General features: G+C 35.9%; 1 protein-coding gene across 1 annotated transcript; it reads right to left on the bottom strand.

The window, feature by feature from the left end:
* Positions 1–951: 951 nt before the first annotated feature.
* On the bottom strand, positions 952–1,363 carry LOC101519125 (ubiquitin-conjugating enzyme E2 variant 2-like). The gene is made up of 2 exons (XM_004585624.2): positions 1,206–1,363; positions 952–1,093 (listed from the first exon to the last, which is right to left on the bottom strand). Exons 1-2 carry the CDS (start codon positions 1,361–1,363, stop codon positions 952–954), a joined length of 300 nt encoding a protein of 99 aa, XP_004585681.2.
* Between the last annotated feature and the right edge of the window lie 13,854 nt (positions 1,364–15,217).

The raw sequence follows: 15,217 nt of genomic DNA, 5'->3' as shown, positions 1-15,217 counted from the left end.
CTGTTACATGTAACACACAGAAACAGCTTCTAACAGAAATTCATCATTCCCTCCGATGAATTTTGTTTATAAATACAGAGATCAAAACAATCCTGAACATATTTTTATACTACTAACAGCGCCCACCGTGCCTCAAAATTTAACACAATGTGTGGCAATATTCATTGTACCTGCTACTTTGAACAATCTCACTGCAGTTTTTTCACTAAGTAAGATGGATAGGATACAGTATGCTGTTTGTTCTTCCTGGGATTTTTGCTTTTCCCATACATGTTTCCACTGCCATTTGACACGTCTCGCATGCTTGCATCTTGCAAACCTGAATCCTACTTGGAGCACTCCAGGTTCATGTTCAAATGACAGTACCTCAGCAAGAGAAAAAAATATTGTGTAGCATTTTCCATCCTGTTACCTGAAAACATAATGGGTGTACATATAATACATATATTTTTACAAATGTCTGGGCCACTGGCCCTGGCAAGTTAGCCTAGTGGCTAAAGTCCTTGCCTTGCATGCTCTAGGATCCCATATGGACACTGTTTCTAATCCCTGCAACCCTGCTTCCCATTTGCCTCCCTGCTTGTGGCCTGGGAAAACAGTCAAGCACAGCCCAAAGACTTGAGACCCTGCACCCACATGGGAGACCCAGAAGAGGCTCCAAACTCCTGGAATCAGATTGGCACAGCTGCAGCTGTTTTGAGCTGTTTGGGGAGTGAATCAACAGATGGAAGATCTTCCTGTCTGTCTCTCCTTCTCTCTGTCTGACTTTCTAATAAAGATCAAATAAATTTTAAAGCACACATACGCACACAAATGTCTGGGTCACGAATACATGCTGCAATTCTTTGGTGAATGTGTGGGTAATTTGCACTGTGATATTTAATCAAGACATTAATATGAGTAGAAGGTTGTTGGTCTAAGACAAGTTTGAGATCCACTAAAATTAACTGTTTATGGTTGTCTTTCTAGTGGCTGTGGGAGTTTCATATTTTCTTTGGACATCATTAGACATCTTAGCTCTTGAAGTACAACTTCAATGTTATATGAATTTTGCCATTTTGCTGATATTGGTATGATCCGTGCATGCATCATTCCACTGGAATTATTTATCCCATTCTTATTAATTTTCGTTACAAATCTAACTAATGGAAGAGCTTCCGCATTCTACTTTCAAGCTATATATCCTATTCTCATAGTTCGTCCATGCTGGCCCAATAATCATGCCGGTCCACCTTGTAAGTGTCATATCTTCATCATTTTCAAGGCTCCAGCTAACCATACCATCACCTACTCCTTTTTGTCCTTCAAGTTCCTCCAACAAACAAAACTTGGGAGGAACTTTAACTCTTGTGGAAATCACCATCTTCTCCTGCAGGCTGTACCTAGGTTTAACCCCACCAACACAGTGTGGCTACAGAAGCTCTCCACATCATCCTTGCACCAGTGTTAATCTTTTTACCTTGTCGAGAGGGCTCATAGGTGAGGAGAGCAACAGTTGGACCTTGGAATAAGTGTAAAAGAATTTCTACTCGGATTTATAAATTCTTTTTGTTTTTGTCTCCAAATTGACTAATTCCATTTTGAAAATTTGTCATGGAGTTTTTGAACTTGATATTATTAGTGCTTACATTTGAATAGCATAATTCTTTCCTCTGGGGGTTGCCCATTATATTACAGGATACCTCACAGATGGAACATGTACATGCAGTTATATAAACTAAAATGAGGCAAAACTATATATAAACTAAATGAAGCAAAACTGCCCATCATTGAGAATAAATGTGCATGCCTTTTTCTCATGCCAAAATTATTGAAATCTAAGATTATTTTACTTTTCTCTTTTTCTTAACATATATTCTATCTTTAAATCATCCCAATTTGACTTCTACAACTTCTTTTAAATAAAGTTTCTTGTTATCATATTCATTAAACTTGGAATAATTAATCATCATTTCTTCTTTTTATTTTTCGATTCTCACATATCTAAGAAGTCCAATCACCCTCTACTTAATGACATTATTTTAAATAAAGCCACAACTTGAAAAAAATGCTGAGTATTAGAGTTTCCATTTGTCAGTATTTTATTTTGTCATTCACTGAATTAGACATTCATTTCACATATTTTAATTCTTACAAAAATGTTAGAATGGGAATGATGAGACTTGGTTATCTTGTTTGATTGTATCTCAGTTCCAACATTTTTTCTTTAGTGCAGATTCTATGGATTGTCTTTTAATTCCTTTTGCCTTGGGCCCAGCGGCGTGGCCTAGTGGCTAAAGTCCTCACCTTGAAAGCCCCGGGATCCCATATGGGCACCGGTTCTAATCCCGGCAGCTCCACTTCCCATCCAGCTCCCTGCTTGTGGCCTGGGAAAGCAGTTGAGGACGGCCCAAAGCTTTGGGACCCTGCACCTGTGTGGGAGACCTGGAGGAGGTTCCTGGTTCCCGGCATCGGATCGGCTAGCACCGGCCCGTTGCGGCTCACTTGGGGAGTGAAACATCGGATGGAAGATCTCTGTCTCTCCTCCTCTCTGTATATCCAGCTTTCCAATAATAATAACTCTTTAAAAAAAAAATTCCTTTTGCCACTATCCCAGGAATGAGAGCAAGCAGCATTCATCCCTGGCTAGCCATGAGCATCTTCTTCACCTTGTTGCCATTTCCGTTCCCATACTCAGATTACAGGATGAAGCATAATTTTTTGACAGCTTGTTCTGTGATATTACCACCAACAAATTTCCTAGCCCTATTCAGAGTTGTCAGTGTCATTGAAAATGGCCAGGTGGAGAACAGTAACTCAAAATCAAAACAAAGAAAAATGTGGTGAAGTAATGAAATGCAAATTAAATGGGAGTCATAAAGATTGCTAGAAACTCTATAATATTGTTACTGATTCAGGATTTACAAAGTGACTTCTATGTAACCTTATTTTATCTAGTTTATACTAAAATGAGATGCTCGTGTGTAACCTCTTTCCCAAACATCACTGCTTAGTATTTATAAACAACAAAAAGTTATAGAAAGTACAAAATCGAAGCAACAGAGTTGGATTCACTGTCTTTATTTCTCTTTTTCTTTCCCCCCATCACCCTCCATTCACTATTTAACAATTCCTTTTCTGAGAATAAGAAAGGCTTTCCTTGTATTGTGACCTAGCCGAATAATATGGGGCAGCAGGTGAGGGGATCAGCTGTGTTTTGTCACTGAAGTTTAAGTCATGATGTAAAACTCCAATATCCATTCTGTCATTGTCACTCAAATTTTGGCTCCTCAGCTTTCTATTCAACATCCTGCTAACACACCTGGGAAAGGCAGCAGAAGATGGTACAAATATCCAGGCCCCTGCCAACCACACAGGGTACCAGGATGGAGTGCCTGGTTACTGGGTTTAGCATAAAAGATCTCTCCTCTCTCTTAATCTCTTTCTGTCTCTCTCTGTCTCTTTTACCGTTTCAAGTAAATATCAGAAAAGAAAGCATTGTTTAAGGGAAGTTTCAGAAATTTTAGAGAGTTTTTCCTATTTCTCCTCTGAGTAAGGAAATAAAATGTTGCCTTTTACCTTAAAATTATAAACGTTTACCTAAAAAGATCCAAATATCTCATATATTATATCCTGACTGGACTTTTCAGCTTATTACTAGGAAGCAAAAGCCAGTTTTTGACCAACTGTCTCCTTCAGATTAGAAATTGACATACAGTGTCATTTTAGCAGCTGACATGACCTTGATGTTTGTCTTTTATCCTGTAATCACTTTGAGAAAATTAGGCTGCAGTTCAAGGATGAGATAAATCAATAAGCCCTTTAAAGTGAGATTGGGTTATCTGAACACTAATGTTATTCTGTGGGCTGATTTGTGGCTGAAAAATAGACTGCATTTTCTTTAGCACAATGAAAGAACAAAAACAGGATTTGACATTTTCGAACTTTGTACTGTAAAACTTTCAAAAATCTTATTTAAAAATTATATTAGACAACCAAAAATACCTCAATTTTCCTGTGAAATTTTATGGCAGCTTTATGGCCGATAAATGATTTGGGCTATTCTGATAAATCATGAAGCAATTTCCACAAGGTTAAATTTTTTTGCATTTGCTATATAACAGAATTTTCATAATGTTAGGAATGTAGAACTACATAGCATAACATTTAGTTGCTGTATTTTAAAAATAATACTATCAGTTTTAGCAATTGAATATTATTTATTTACTCAATCTCCATTACATGAATTTGACATTTCAATAAAAATGGTGCTTAATGAGGTTGTTTTTTAGTGTATAGTGATCACTAGTGGAAACAATCAACGATAAAAAAGATTTTCACTCTTTCAAAGAAACATCTGCTTGGATATTTTTAAAAGAGTTTTAATAAACATTTCTGTCATAAAAAGCATTATATTTTTCTCTGCTTTTTCATAGCACACAAAACAACCAAATGCTAGTGATATAATTTGCTCTTCATTAGGTAAATTGGAATGATTGAAATAGAAGATTGTAAATCAGTGACGTCAGACTAGAGCAGGAAAGAGCTGTTTGATTGAAATGTATTTTATTGGTTGTAGTTTTTGGTATGAATCCCCACTGGCTCCAGTGCCATATTTTCTGCCTGCTAAATAGATGATATATATATGGACTTTTTAATGAAGATATTTTTTCTTTAATGTATACTTTTTATAAATTTCTTCCACAAATTACAAAATATCTGTCAACAATATAATTCAAATTTCTACAATAAATATCACTCTTGGTCTCATTAAAATAAGATAATCTAGAAATTTGCAGATTAAAGATTATAGATTAAAGATAGCTGCCTGAATTAATAACAACAGAAAAAAATCTGGATACCATGATCAAACTAATATTATTTGATGCACAAGTAGCTTTAAACCTTTCACAATGGTGTCTTACATTCTTATTTTCTTTAATAAACCACTCACAATTTTTTTATGAAACAACTAAAAATTTTCAGTTATTAGAACTGGAAATTCTCATGGTAAACACCAGCAACAGACTAGTTAGTTAACTTTTTCTAGTTTTTCAACTCCAAGAGAGTATCAAGTATATCACTTTTAATCTGTTCCAAGTGTGATCATTCTGTTGTGGGTTTGCATCTTCAATATCCTGGTTCTGCCTCTTTCTTCCACTGTAATCTCCCAGCAAACAATTCTATAACAGAACAGATCTTTGAAATCATCAGTTATTCTCATTAACTGCTTTTTGCAATTCCTTTCCATGTTTCATAAAAGTTTCTAAGATCCTATCCTCAACTGACCACCCAACTCTTTTTGTGCACTCTTATTGGTGTTTCTATTTTCAATAGATTGGTGAGTGCCAAAGATTACTCAAAATTGATCTGATGTCAGAGGTTCCACACATGCTTTTCCCTGTGTCTGAAATAACAAAGTCCCTGCGCTTTGCAAAGCATGCACTCTTACATACTTTAAGTTCAGTTTTGCAATGTCTTCCATGACGATTCTAGGTAGATTTTCTATGCATTCTTTGACTGTTTCTTCTAATGTTTTTAAATTATTTACCACAACTTAAAGAATGTGAATGTAGATAGGTACATGATACATATCTAAATTTATGTGTGTGATCTCTATATATTTGAAAAGAGAGAGATGGGAGAAGAACTTACTAGGTCGATACATACATTATTGTTTATTTTGAAGGCAGGGGACAGACATGATATATTCCCTAAAAGGTACTTAGTTCCTAGGACAATGCACATCCATGAGTAAGCATTCAATATATCATTACCAATGGATGCATGCATAAAATGTATATCAAACAACAAGTACCTAACTTCAAAAATTAGATGGTTTGAATTAAATCAGAATTTTCAACCAAATCCATTTCTACTTTGCAATGTGAAACTGTAAACCACAATAATATCTACCTTTTCTGTATAAACCTTGTCTGGTTTTTCAATTTTAATATACTCCCAGTTTTCATATAGTGATTTTAGAAATTGAAATATTTTATTTACTACTGTGTGCCCTGTGTCTTTTGCTCAACTCTGTCTAAGCTGCTCAAAGGTCAGATCCAAGACTCAAACATATTTCTTTTAAGAAAAGTATTCCAAGTATCTAAAATAAATGCTTAGCTAGATTCCTATTTTAATATATGCTTGCTTCATTTAAAAGATATCAGATGAGAACAACATTGGCTCAAATACAAGATGTTTGATGCCTCTAGGAAGCGTAATACATCTCCCAATGTTCATTTATGCTTGAGAAATGAGAGATGAGTTTATGTGTAAGACAGTTCATATCATCATTGAAAAGCATTTATTCTTCTTTGAAAGGTTATTTTCTGCAAAATAAGACATAATGCTGCACTCAGGCACCCTAGTCTGCTCTACAAGAGAACAATCCTTGGCATTTAAACATAGTGTTACATCTTCCAGCTTGACAATGAGCTGTAGAAGGTACTATTTCTTTCTAACTTCTGATCACAGTAATAATTTCAGTAAGATTATACAGAGACAGACACTGGTAAGCAGGTCTTTTTCATTGAGTTATAAATAAAATAGGGGCAGAAATAAGCACGTTACTACTGATCCTAGGAGCTTTATGTCCTGGAAAGATGGTGAGCTTCATTAGTGTTAGGCAGAAGAGAATACATCTCAGATCTCACCTGCTTTGTGTCATTTATTCCAAAACAGTTATAAAAACTTTAATGCACTAATTATTCACCACATGGCTATAATAAAAACATAGATATGTTACATTTCACAAAACATCATAGAATGGAGATATGAAGACAAATATTTCAGTATGTTTACTTTAATTATTTTATTCAATCCGTTATTTAATTTCAGAAATTTGAAAAATGCTTACCCCATGACAGGCTTATGCTAAGTACAACATTGTTAAGATTACAAACCACAAAAGCAAGGTCAGTGCTGTGACAGTTAAGCCGCTGCCTGCAAATTGCTGGCATCTCAAAGGTCATGGCCAGTGCTGACTGCTCCAATTCAAATTTGGCTCTCTGCTACTGTGTCTGGAAAAGCATCAGAGGATGCTCAACTTCATGGGCCTATGCCGTCATGTAGGAGACCAAGAAGAAACTCTTTTCTCTAGGAGTCTACCTAATCCTAGTTGCTACAGACATGTGAAACAGCTCTAGATAGATAGATAGATAGATAGATAGATAGATAGATAGATAGATAGATAGATCAGGTTCTCACTCTCTTTCTCCATCTACAATCTGTTTCAATGTTTTTTTTTTTTTTTAATATTTACCTAGAGACCCGGTGCTATAGCCTAGTGGCTAAATCCTCTCCTTGCATGTGTCCAGATCCCAGATGGGCACTGGTGCCTGTCCCAGCTGCTCTACTTCCCATCCAGCTCCCTGCTTGTGATTTGGGAAACCAGTAGAGGATGACCCAAAGCCTTGGGACTTTGCATCTGCTTGAAAGATCTAGAAGAAGCTCCTGGCTCCTAGCTTCAAATTGGGTCAGCTCAAGATCTTTCTCTCTGTGTCTCCTTCTCTGTGTAAATCTGACTTTCCAACAACAACAAAAAAAATTAAAAGACTCACCTAAAAATGCATGCAATTTAATTTAAAGGTAATACAATGTGAAGCAGTGATCCTTTTCCAGCAGGTTCCTATAGTGACCTATGATGCTCCACCATCCCCCTTCCTGCGGAAGCTGCAATGTTCAATTTAATTGTCTTTAGCTGCTAGAATTTACACTGTCATCTGTGGGTATTGTGTGTGCTTTATTTACATTCTCATCACAAATAAGCATGGCAAGTAGGAATGCCAAGTGCTGAAGCTCAGACTGCTTCATTTCACTCCAATTTTTCTATTAGGATTTAACTTGCTGAGTAGAGGCTAAATTAAAGATCATCAGTACTTAAATGATCTTGTGGAGCTGAATTAATCACATTATCCCTGTTGCACATCAGTAGGTAGCAGAAAAGATCAACTTTACTGATTTGGAGGCCTTATTTATTTAAAGATCTGCATTTCCCAAAAGTCCATTAATAATCTGCCAATTTGCTGAAAGCATAGGAGACTAATTGAACATTATATTCCATGTTTCTTTTCCACCTAGTTTCAACAGAAATAATTTAAAAGTTCTCAAATACAAATCATTGAATTTTACAATATTTTACTCAAATCCATTTTCAAAATTAAAGAGAAACATCAAGAAAACAGCTTACAAGGTGTGAGTAAACATGAAAAATGTTCATCTAGTGATGAATCTGTTGATTCAATAGATACCCACTGACTGCATGTGGTGTAAACGTGAATACAGACCGTTGCTTCACACTTTTCTTTTATATTCTATCATTTTCATAAAGATGGGGCAAAAATACTAACAACTGCTTCTCCTGATAAATAATGATAATGAGAAAGCCTCCCCAGGATTGATATTACCTTTAAATTGAATTATATATGCTCGATTTTGTAAATATTGAGTTAGAAACCCCCCAAAACACATCATAAATGCTTAGAAAAATGTTTTATCTATCATTACCTAAGCAGATAAGTGCTAGTTTGATGTTAAATGAGGACACATATTTTTGAGTTTTTGAAGTCATTTTTGCCATAAATTGCCTTCATTAGCTTGGTTAAAACAGCTGTAAATACAGACTGCTTTATTCAATTTGTGTATTTGCTCTGTATTCTCAAAGATTGCATCATTCATACAGTGTTCACCGCTTATGAATTATAACGTACAATTATAACTCTCCTCTATGGTTATTAACTGAAGATTGTCTTTGAGTTGTTTTGAGTTGGACTTCTTAATATGTCCTGTATTTATGGAAAATCAATGGAAATAATTTGAGGTGGTACAATAAGTCTTATACTTGGCTTAAAAAGTTATTAGTGTATCTACATGTGTTCTAATATTTTTAATGTTAACCAAAGTGTTTATTACTTTGGGGTAATCTTTGTCCTTTTCCAAAAACATAATCTATTGTTAGTAAAATACCATAAAATCTCATTAAATTAGCATTGATATAGTTTGAACTATGTAAACAGTATCGAGTACAGCATTTTCTGAAATAGACTATCAATTTTTGGAAGAGTAAAGTAACAGTTGAAATAGTTTATATGACTACATATATCATAAAACTATTGCATTCATTCATGTATTAAAATAAAGCTAATTTTTATGTTACACTTTGTAGCTCATCTCTATTTGGTGATGAAAAGACATTTACTCATGGGGCAGTTTAATGGCACTTAGATTGTAATCTTATGATCACACATAGACCAACTAGCCTACCCAATTTACCAATATGATATATATTGAAATTCTTTTTTTTTTCTGTTTTTAAATATCTTAAGAAATGCCTGCTCAGGGAAAACGTATCTTTCAATCCTGTATTTACATTGATTTTTTTTTATTCATTGATTACATTGTATTATGTGATACAGTTTCGTTGGAACTGGGAATCACCCCACCCCTCCCCCGCCCTCCCCCCATGTGGAATATTCCACCTTGTTGCATATCCACTGATCAAGTACAGTTGAGATTCTCTCTTTGCAAGCATAAACTAAACATAGAGTCCAACATCTTATAGTCCAATCTAGTTCCTCAGCTTCCTGGGGAGACCCTGTCCGGTCCAAGGGCAGAACCATCAGATTATCAACCCGATCAATTAAAGGCTCCAACGTACTCTCAGCAACAATTAACTTCGTTGTGTAACTAATAGTTATAGTATTGAGTAACCAGTATGTTAAAAACAATTGCAATTTCTTTTTTTTTTTTTTAAAGATTTATTCATTTTATTACAGCCAGATATACAGAGAGGAGGAGAGACAGAGAGGAAGATCTTCCGTCCGATGATTCACTCCCCAAGTGAGCCGCAACGGGCCGATGCGCGCTGATCTGATGCCGGGAACCTGGAACCTCTTCCAGGTCTCCCACACGGATGCAGTGTCCCAATGCATTGGGCCGTCCTCGACTGCTTTCCCAGGCCACAGCAGGGAGCTGGATGGGAAGTGGAGCTGCCGGGATTAGAACCGGTGCCCATATGGGATCCCGGGGCTTTCTTTTTTTTTTTTTTTTTTAATTATTTATTATTTAACTTCAGTAATTACATTGTATTATGTGACACAGTTACATAGATACTTGGGTTCTCCCCACCCCTCCCCAAACCCTCCCACCATGGTGGATTCCTCCACCTTGTTGCATAACCACAGCTCAAGTTCAGTTGAGATTTCCCCATTGCAAGCGTATACCAAACATAGAGTCCAGCATCTTATTGTCCGGAGCTTTCAATTGACTTGGATGATACTCTGCTGGCTCTGTCATCAGACCAGAGAGGGTATACCTAAGAAGCCGTTGAACTTGACGGGACAATAAGATCCCGGGGCTTTCAAGGCGAGGACTTTAGCCGCTAGGCCACGCCGCTGGGCCCAACAATTGCAATTTCTTAACCATCTTCTGTGACCACCTCATTGTCAATTCAGTTTTAGTTTATACACATATAGCATAATATACATAAAATAACATGTTTTACATAACATCATATCCTCTTAAATTAACGCAAACATGTGGTATCTGACCTTTTGGGATTGGCTCATTTCCCTTAGCATTATGGTTTCCAGTTTGGCCCATTTGGCCACAAAGAACTGCATTTTGTGTTTTTTAATAGCTGAGTAGCATTCCATGGAGTAGATGAACCATAGCTTTCTTATCCAGTCTTCTGCTAATGGGCATTTCGGTTGCTTCCATGTTTTTGCAATTACTGATTGTGCTGCTATGAGCATAGTATATTGAAATTCTAATATCTGTGGCATCCCTGCTACCATCTACCATAAATAACAAAGCATAAGGACATTTTAAATATTTTAAAATTTATGTTTATTTAATTGATAGATGAAGAGGCAGAAGAACAGACAGAAAAAAAGTATAAATTGAAACTACAAGGAAACATATAAGGATGCATTTTAAAAAAAGGAAATCTGAATTGAATTTCTTCTTCATCCACTTGTTGACAGCTTTCTTTTCTAAATTTGTCAAGTGCCTTAGAACTTCCCTACAAGCAAATGTCTGAGAATAGCACAAACAAGAACTTCTAGAACAATAAAGAGATAATGAATTCTACACAAAATATACATCAAGTTAAACTTCCTTACTTTTCATGGAAGTTGCTCTTCCAGTCATTAAAATTCCCAGAAGTAATTTTATGTAACATCAGGGCTGTGCTAGTAGGGTAATTCCTTGAACTACTATTACTCTTCTGACTTTGAACAAGCCAATTATGTTTAAATTCTGAGCTTAAGTTACTTTGCCTATAAAATGAAGATAATATTCTTACTATGGATTTTGTTGCTATTCTACAAGAGTTTGTTTTTGGAATTCCCTGCCTGGAATTACTATTGTGTTGAAAAGACAAACCTATTATCTTGGATCCTAAAATAGTTGTTTGTTTGTTTGTTTTCAGTTAATGATCTGAAACCACAATTAGGAAATTAACACAGCAAGCTGAGAACAGAAAATAGAGAAACAGGAACTCGTTCCCACTGTTGGCTATTCTCTATCTGTTTTTGAGATGCTGTCTGTGAGTCCCTTGGCCATGTCTTTATCCTTGAAGGAGGAGCTGAGATGGAGAATTGTGGGTTGTTTTAACTCTGCATTTCCACTGAAGAAGCAGTTCTAGGGCACTCGTAATCTCATTCTGTGGAGGAGAGGCCCTATGGGGCAAACAGTTTAAATGATTAAAACAGCTACTTACACGTGTACTGTCTAAGCAAAGTTTAATATTTCTAAGGAAATACTGCAGGATTGCTAGGAACATCGCATCTTTAGAAAATGTGAAAATGATGATCCTTATGTGTTTTTCTGCTGGAAATGTCTTAAAAACTCTGGATCCTATTTTGCCTCATTTTTTTTTTTTGTGCTTGCATACAAGGCAGAATTTCCACTGCATAAATTCTTATCCTTTTCCTCATATACTTTTCTTTTAAAAGAATCTCTCTCGGACCCGGTGTGGTAGCCTAGAGGCTAAAGTCCTCGCCCTGCATATGGGCACTGGTTCTAATCCTGGCAGCCCTGCTTACCATCCAGCTCTCTGCTTGTGGCCTGGGAAAGCAGTCAAGAACAGCCCAAAGCTTTGGGACCCTGCATATGTGTGGTAGACCTGGAAGGGGCTCCAGGTTTCTGACTTCAGATTGGCGCATCTCCAGCCGTTGCGGCCACTTGGGGAGTGAATCATCAGATGGAAGATCTCCTCTGTCTTTCCTCCTCTCTGCATATCTGAATTCGCAATAAAAATTTTTAAAAAATTTTAAAAAGAGCCGCTCTTTCTCTCTCTCTCTCTCTCTCCCTCTCTCTCTCTCTCACACACACACACACACTCCTCTATCAGTGAAATAGTGTGAATCAATTATCTACTCTATGTAAATCTCACCTGAGCCAGTTTGTATGTAAAACAAAACTGCTCATTTTCTTTTTCCATGTTTTTCTAGTCTCCGCAGGAATATGTACTGAAGGAAAGGTGCCTTATCTCAGCCTTGCCAGGCATGGACACTTGATTTTAACTAGGGGTATTGGGTTTTTCTGCTCACATATTTATTAAAATTCTCATTCTTTTCAGTGATACCTATGTACCACCTCTCTGCCAGCCATGGTTCTTGTACCTACACTCTCCTTCATCATAACTCAGATCACATTATTCAAAGCGTTGAACATGACAACCTCTGTCATTGTTCAGGGCTTCCACAAGCATTGTGAATGGGGAAGATCCACCATGCCTTTATCGTTACTCCTGCCCCTGTCCTGAAGTTTTAATCACAGGGACAGCTATACACAACTGTTATTTCTTCCTCTGCCTATTTTTCTACCCTAATATATTACCCAAATCTTAGATATCCACAATGTTGTGTCTTCCTTACTCCTGCTACTCTTAATTTATGTTGCTTTTTTGTTATACAAGAGCCACATAATTTCTTCCCGGGATATTTTTAAAGCTGTCTACTCTAGTTTTCTTCCAAATCGATACTCTTTTTCTCTTTTGTTACATTGTCTGATAATTAATTTGATTCATAATAGTTTTCTACTCAGAACTGTCTTTTGGTTCCCATTACCTACAGAAAAAGGGAGTAGACTCTATGTCTCTAGATCACCCCTTTCCAATGCTCCTTTACTTGGACGCACCTTCATTCTCCTTAGAGACTGCAGCAGTTGCTATGCACTGTCCCAGGTTTCTCTTGAAATTTTCTATTTATGTGCATTTGTTCAATGCGTCCCCTGCAGATTAAGGTTTCTTCTTCCATTTTCCTTGGAATTAATCCAATTTTCACAGAGGTTGTAGATAGCATTTTTGGTTGTTTTTTTTTTTAACTATTTGTAGCTCACATAAACACTGATAATATGGTGGAAAATTTGAGATGGTCACAAGCATAATTCTCAACCATTTACAGCTGAGTTAGAGAAAAATACAAACAAAAAATCCTGCTTGGTCTCTCCCCATCCCCTGCCACTTTCTTTATGGAGGAACAGCTCTGAAGTGGACTGTTCGTCACTGGTCTCCAACTCCGCTGTTTCCCAGATGCCCACAGTGTAAACCTGCTCTAGTCAACTCCCTGGGCTTCATTCCCGTCCCCAAATGCCCAACAATGACTTATTAGTCAGTCTCTGTTACTATAGCTAAAAACCTAAGATAGCCTGCCTACTTGATTTTTTGTTTATTTTTTTAAAGATTTATTCATCTTTATTGGAAAGCTTTAACTCTCACTTTTTGTGGTACAACATCTTAATATCATGGAACAGTATTTGGAGAGACAACACTCCATAGAACATATCACCCCATGGAAGGCTTATTATATATCACTCCACCTCTGCTTACGAAGGAGCTAGGATTCATTTACATGGTTGCCAACTTACAAAAACTTAATCTAATATCACTCTGCCTCCAAACAACACAGCCATACTCACATTTTTACTCTCTTAGTGCCGTTAACTTTAGGGTTCAAAATACAAAGATCAGGTCTAAGTATGTCAAGAACCTAAATCAGACCCAGAAATCTTCATCATATATATATACTATAAAAAAATTAGAAACAACAATTTATCTGTATCTCACCAAATTTAAACTATTAGTTAACATGTATCCAATTGCTTATGAAAAGATCACACAGCTGAACGCTCCGTAAATTTCTCTAAGCACGTGTCCTAACACATGTTTGTATATGGAAACAAAACCATAAAAATCATGCATTAACAGAATATTAATTGAAAGTGGATCCAGATCTGTGTAATATCCTTAATCCCTCAGATAGAAGATCATTCCCTTCTAATGCATTAAATGAGAGAAACATACAAATCCAAAAATATTTGACTTTCCCCCGTGAAAACAGCTTTGTATAACAATCTTTGATTTTTCACAGCTGCTATTTCATACTGTCCTCTGATATCACCTCACTTTTGAGTGACAATCCTTTTTTATGTATCTCTATGGATTTTCCAAATGGAACCTAAATTATATATTCCCCTCTGAAAGTGGATAACAATCTATTTTCCCTTGTTTACCAGGTTCTAATGGGAAAAACAATGATTAAGATTTATTAGTTTCAGCTTTCTTCTACTATTATTTGAATATTGTTGGTTTCTATGGTTTGGTCATGCTCTCTAATGTTTTTCATCATTCTGAATTGCTGTACACTTTATGTTTGATAAATAAGGTAATTTTTTCCTGTTTAAAAAAATGGTCTTTTATAGCATTGGATGATCTATGGTGCTGTTATGCTACTAGAATGACAGTGCTTTCTGTGAACACATAAAAGATTATAAAAGCTGGAAATCTCCCTAATACTATACAGCAATAAACCAACAAAAATACTAGAATAGAATCTATTACAAATGTTAAATAAAAGAATCAATATTTGTAATAAGGCTTGAGCTACTCTTCCATATAAATTTTCATCTTAATAGAATAAATGTACATTACTTTGTATGGAAGGAAATTAAATTTTATGGTTATTAAAAAGAAACAAACAGAATATTTTATTTTCACATATTGGAAGCAGGATAATGAGATATTTTAATAATGAAATCTAAGGTCTTACTTCATGAGAAATCAATTTTTATTTCACTCATGAATCTTTAAAAATAAACATCAGTTTCATGCTGTCTGTAATCTACTTAGGCTTCACTGAGGTGTGGATTTTGTCAGATAAAGGCCAGTCTAAAATATAAAATTACTGTTCCTATGCCTTTGCAAATGTGTTGTGAGTTTAATATAACATATTTA

This window comes from Ochotona princeps, chromosome 4, assembly GCF_030435755.1.
Source record: "Ochotona princeps isolate mOchPri1 chromosome 4, mOchPri1.hap1, whole genome shotgun sequence".
Taxonomy (NCBI): domain Eukaryota; kingdom Metazoa; phylum Chordata; class Mammalia; order Lagomorpha; family Ochotonidae; genus Ochotona; species Ochotona princeps.
Note: the sequence above shows the minus strand (reverse complement) of the source record. Positions and strands in the feature narration are given on the sequence as shown.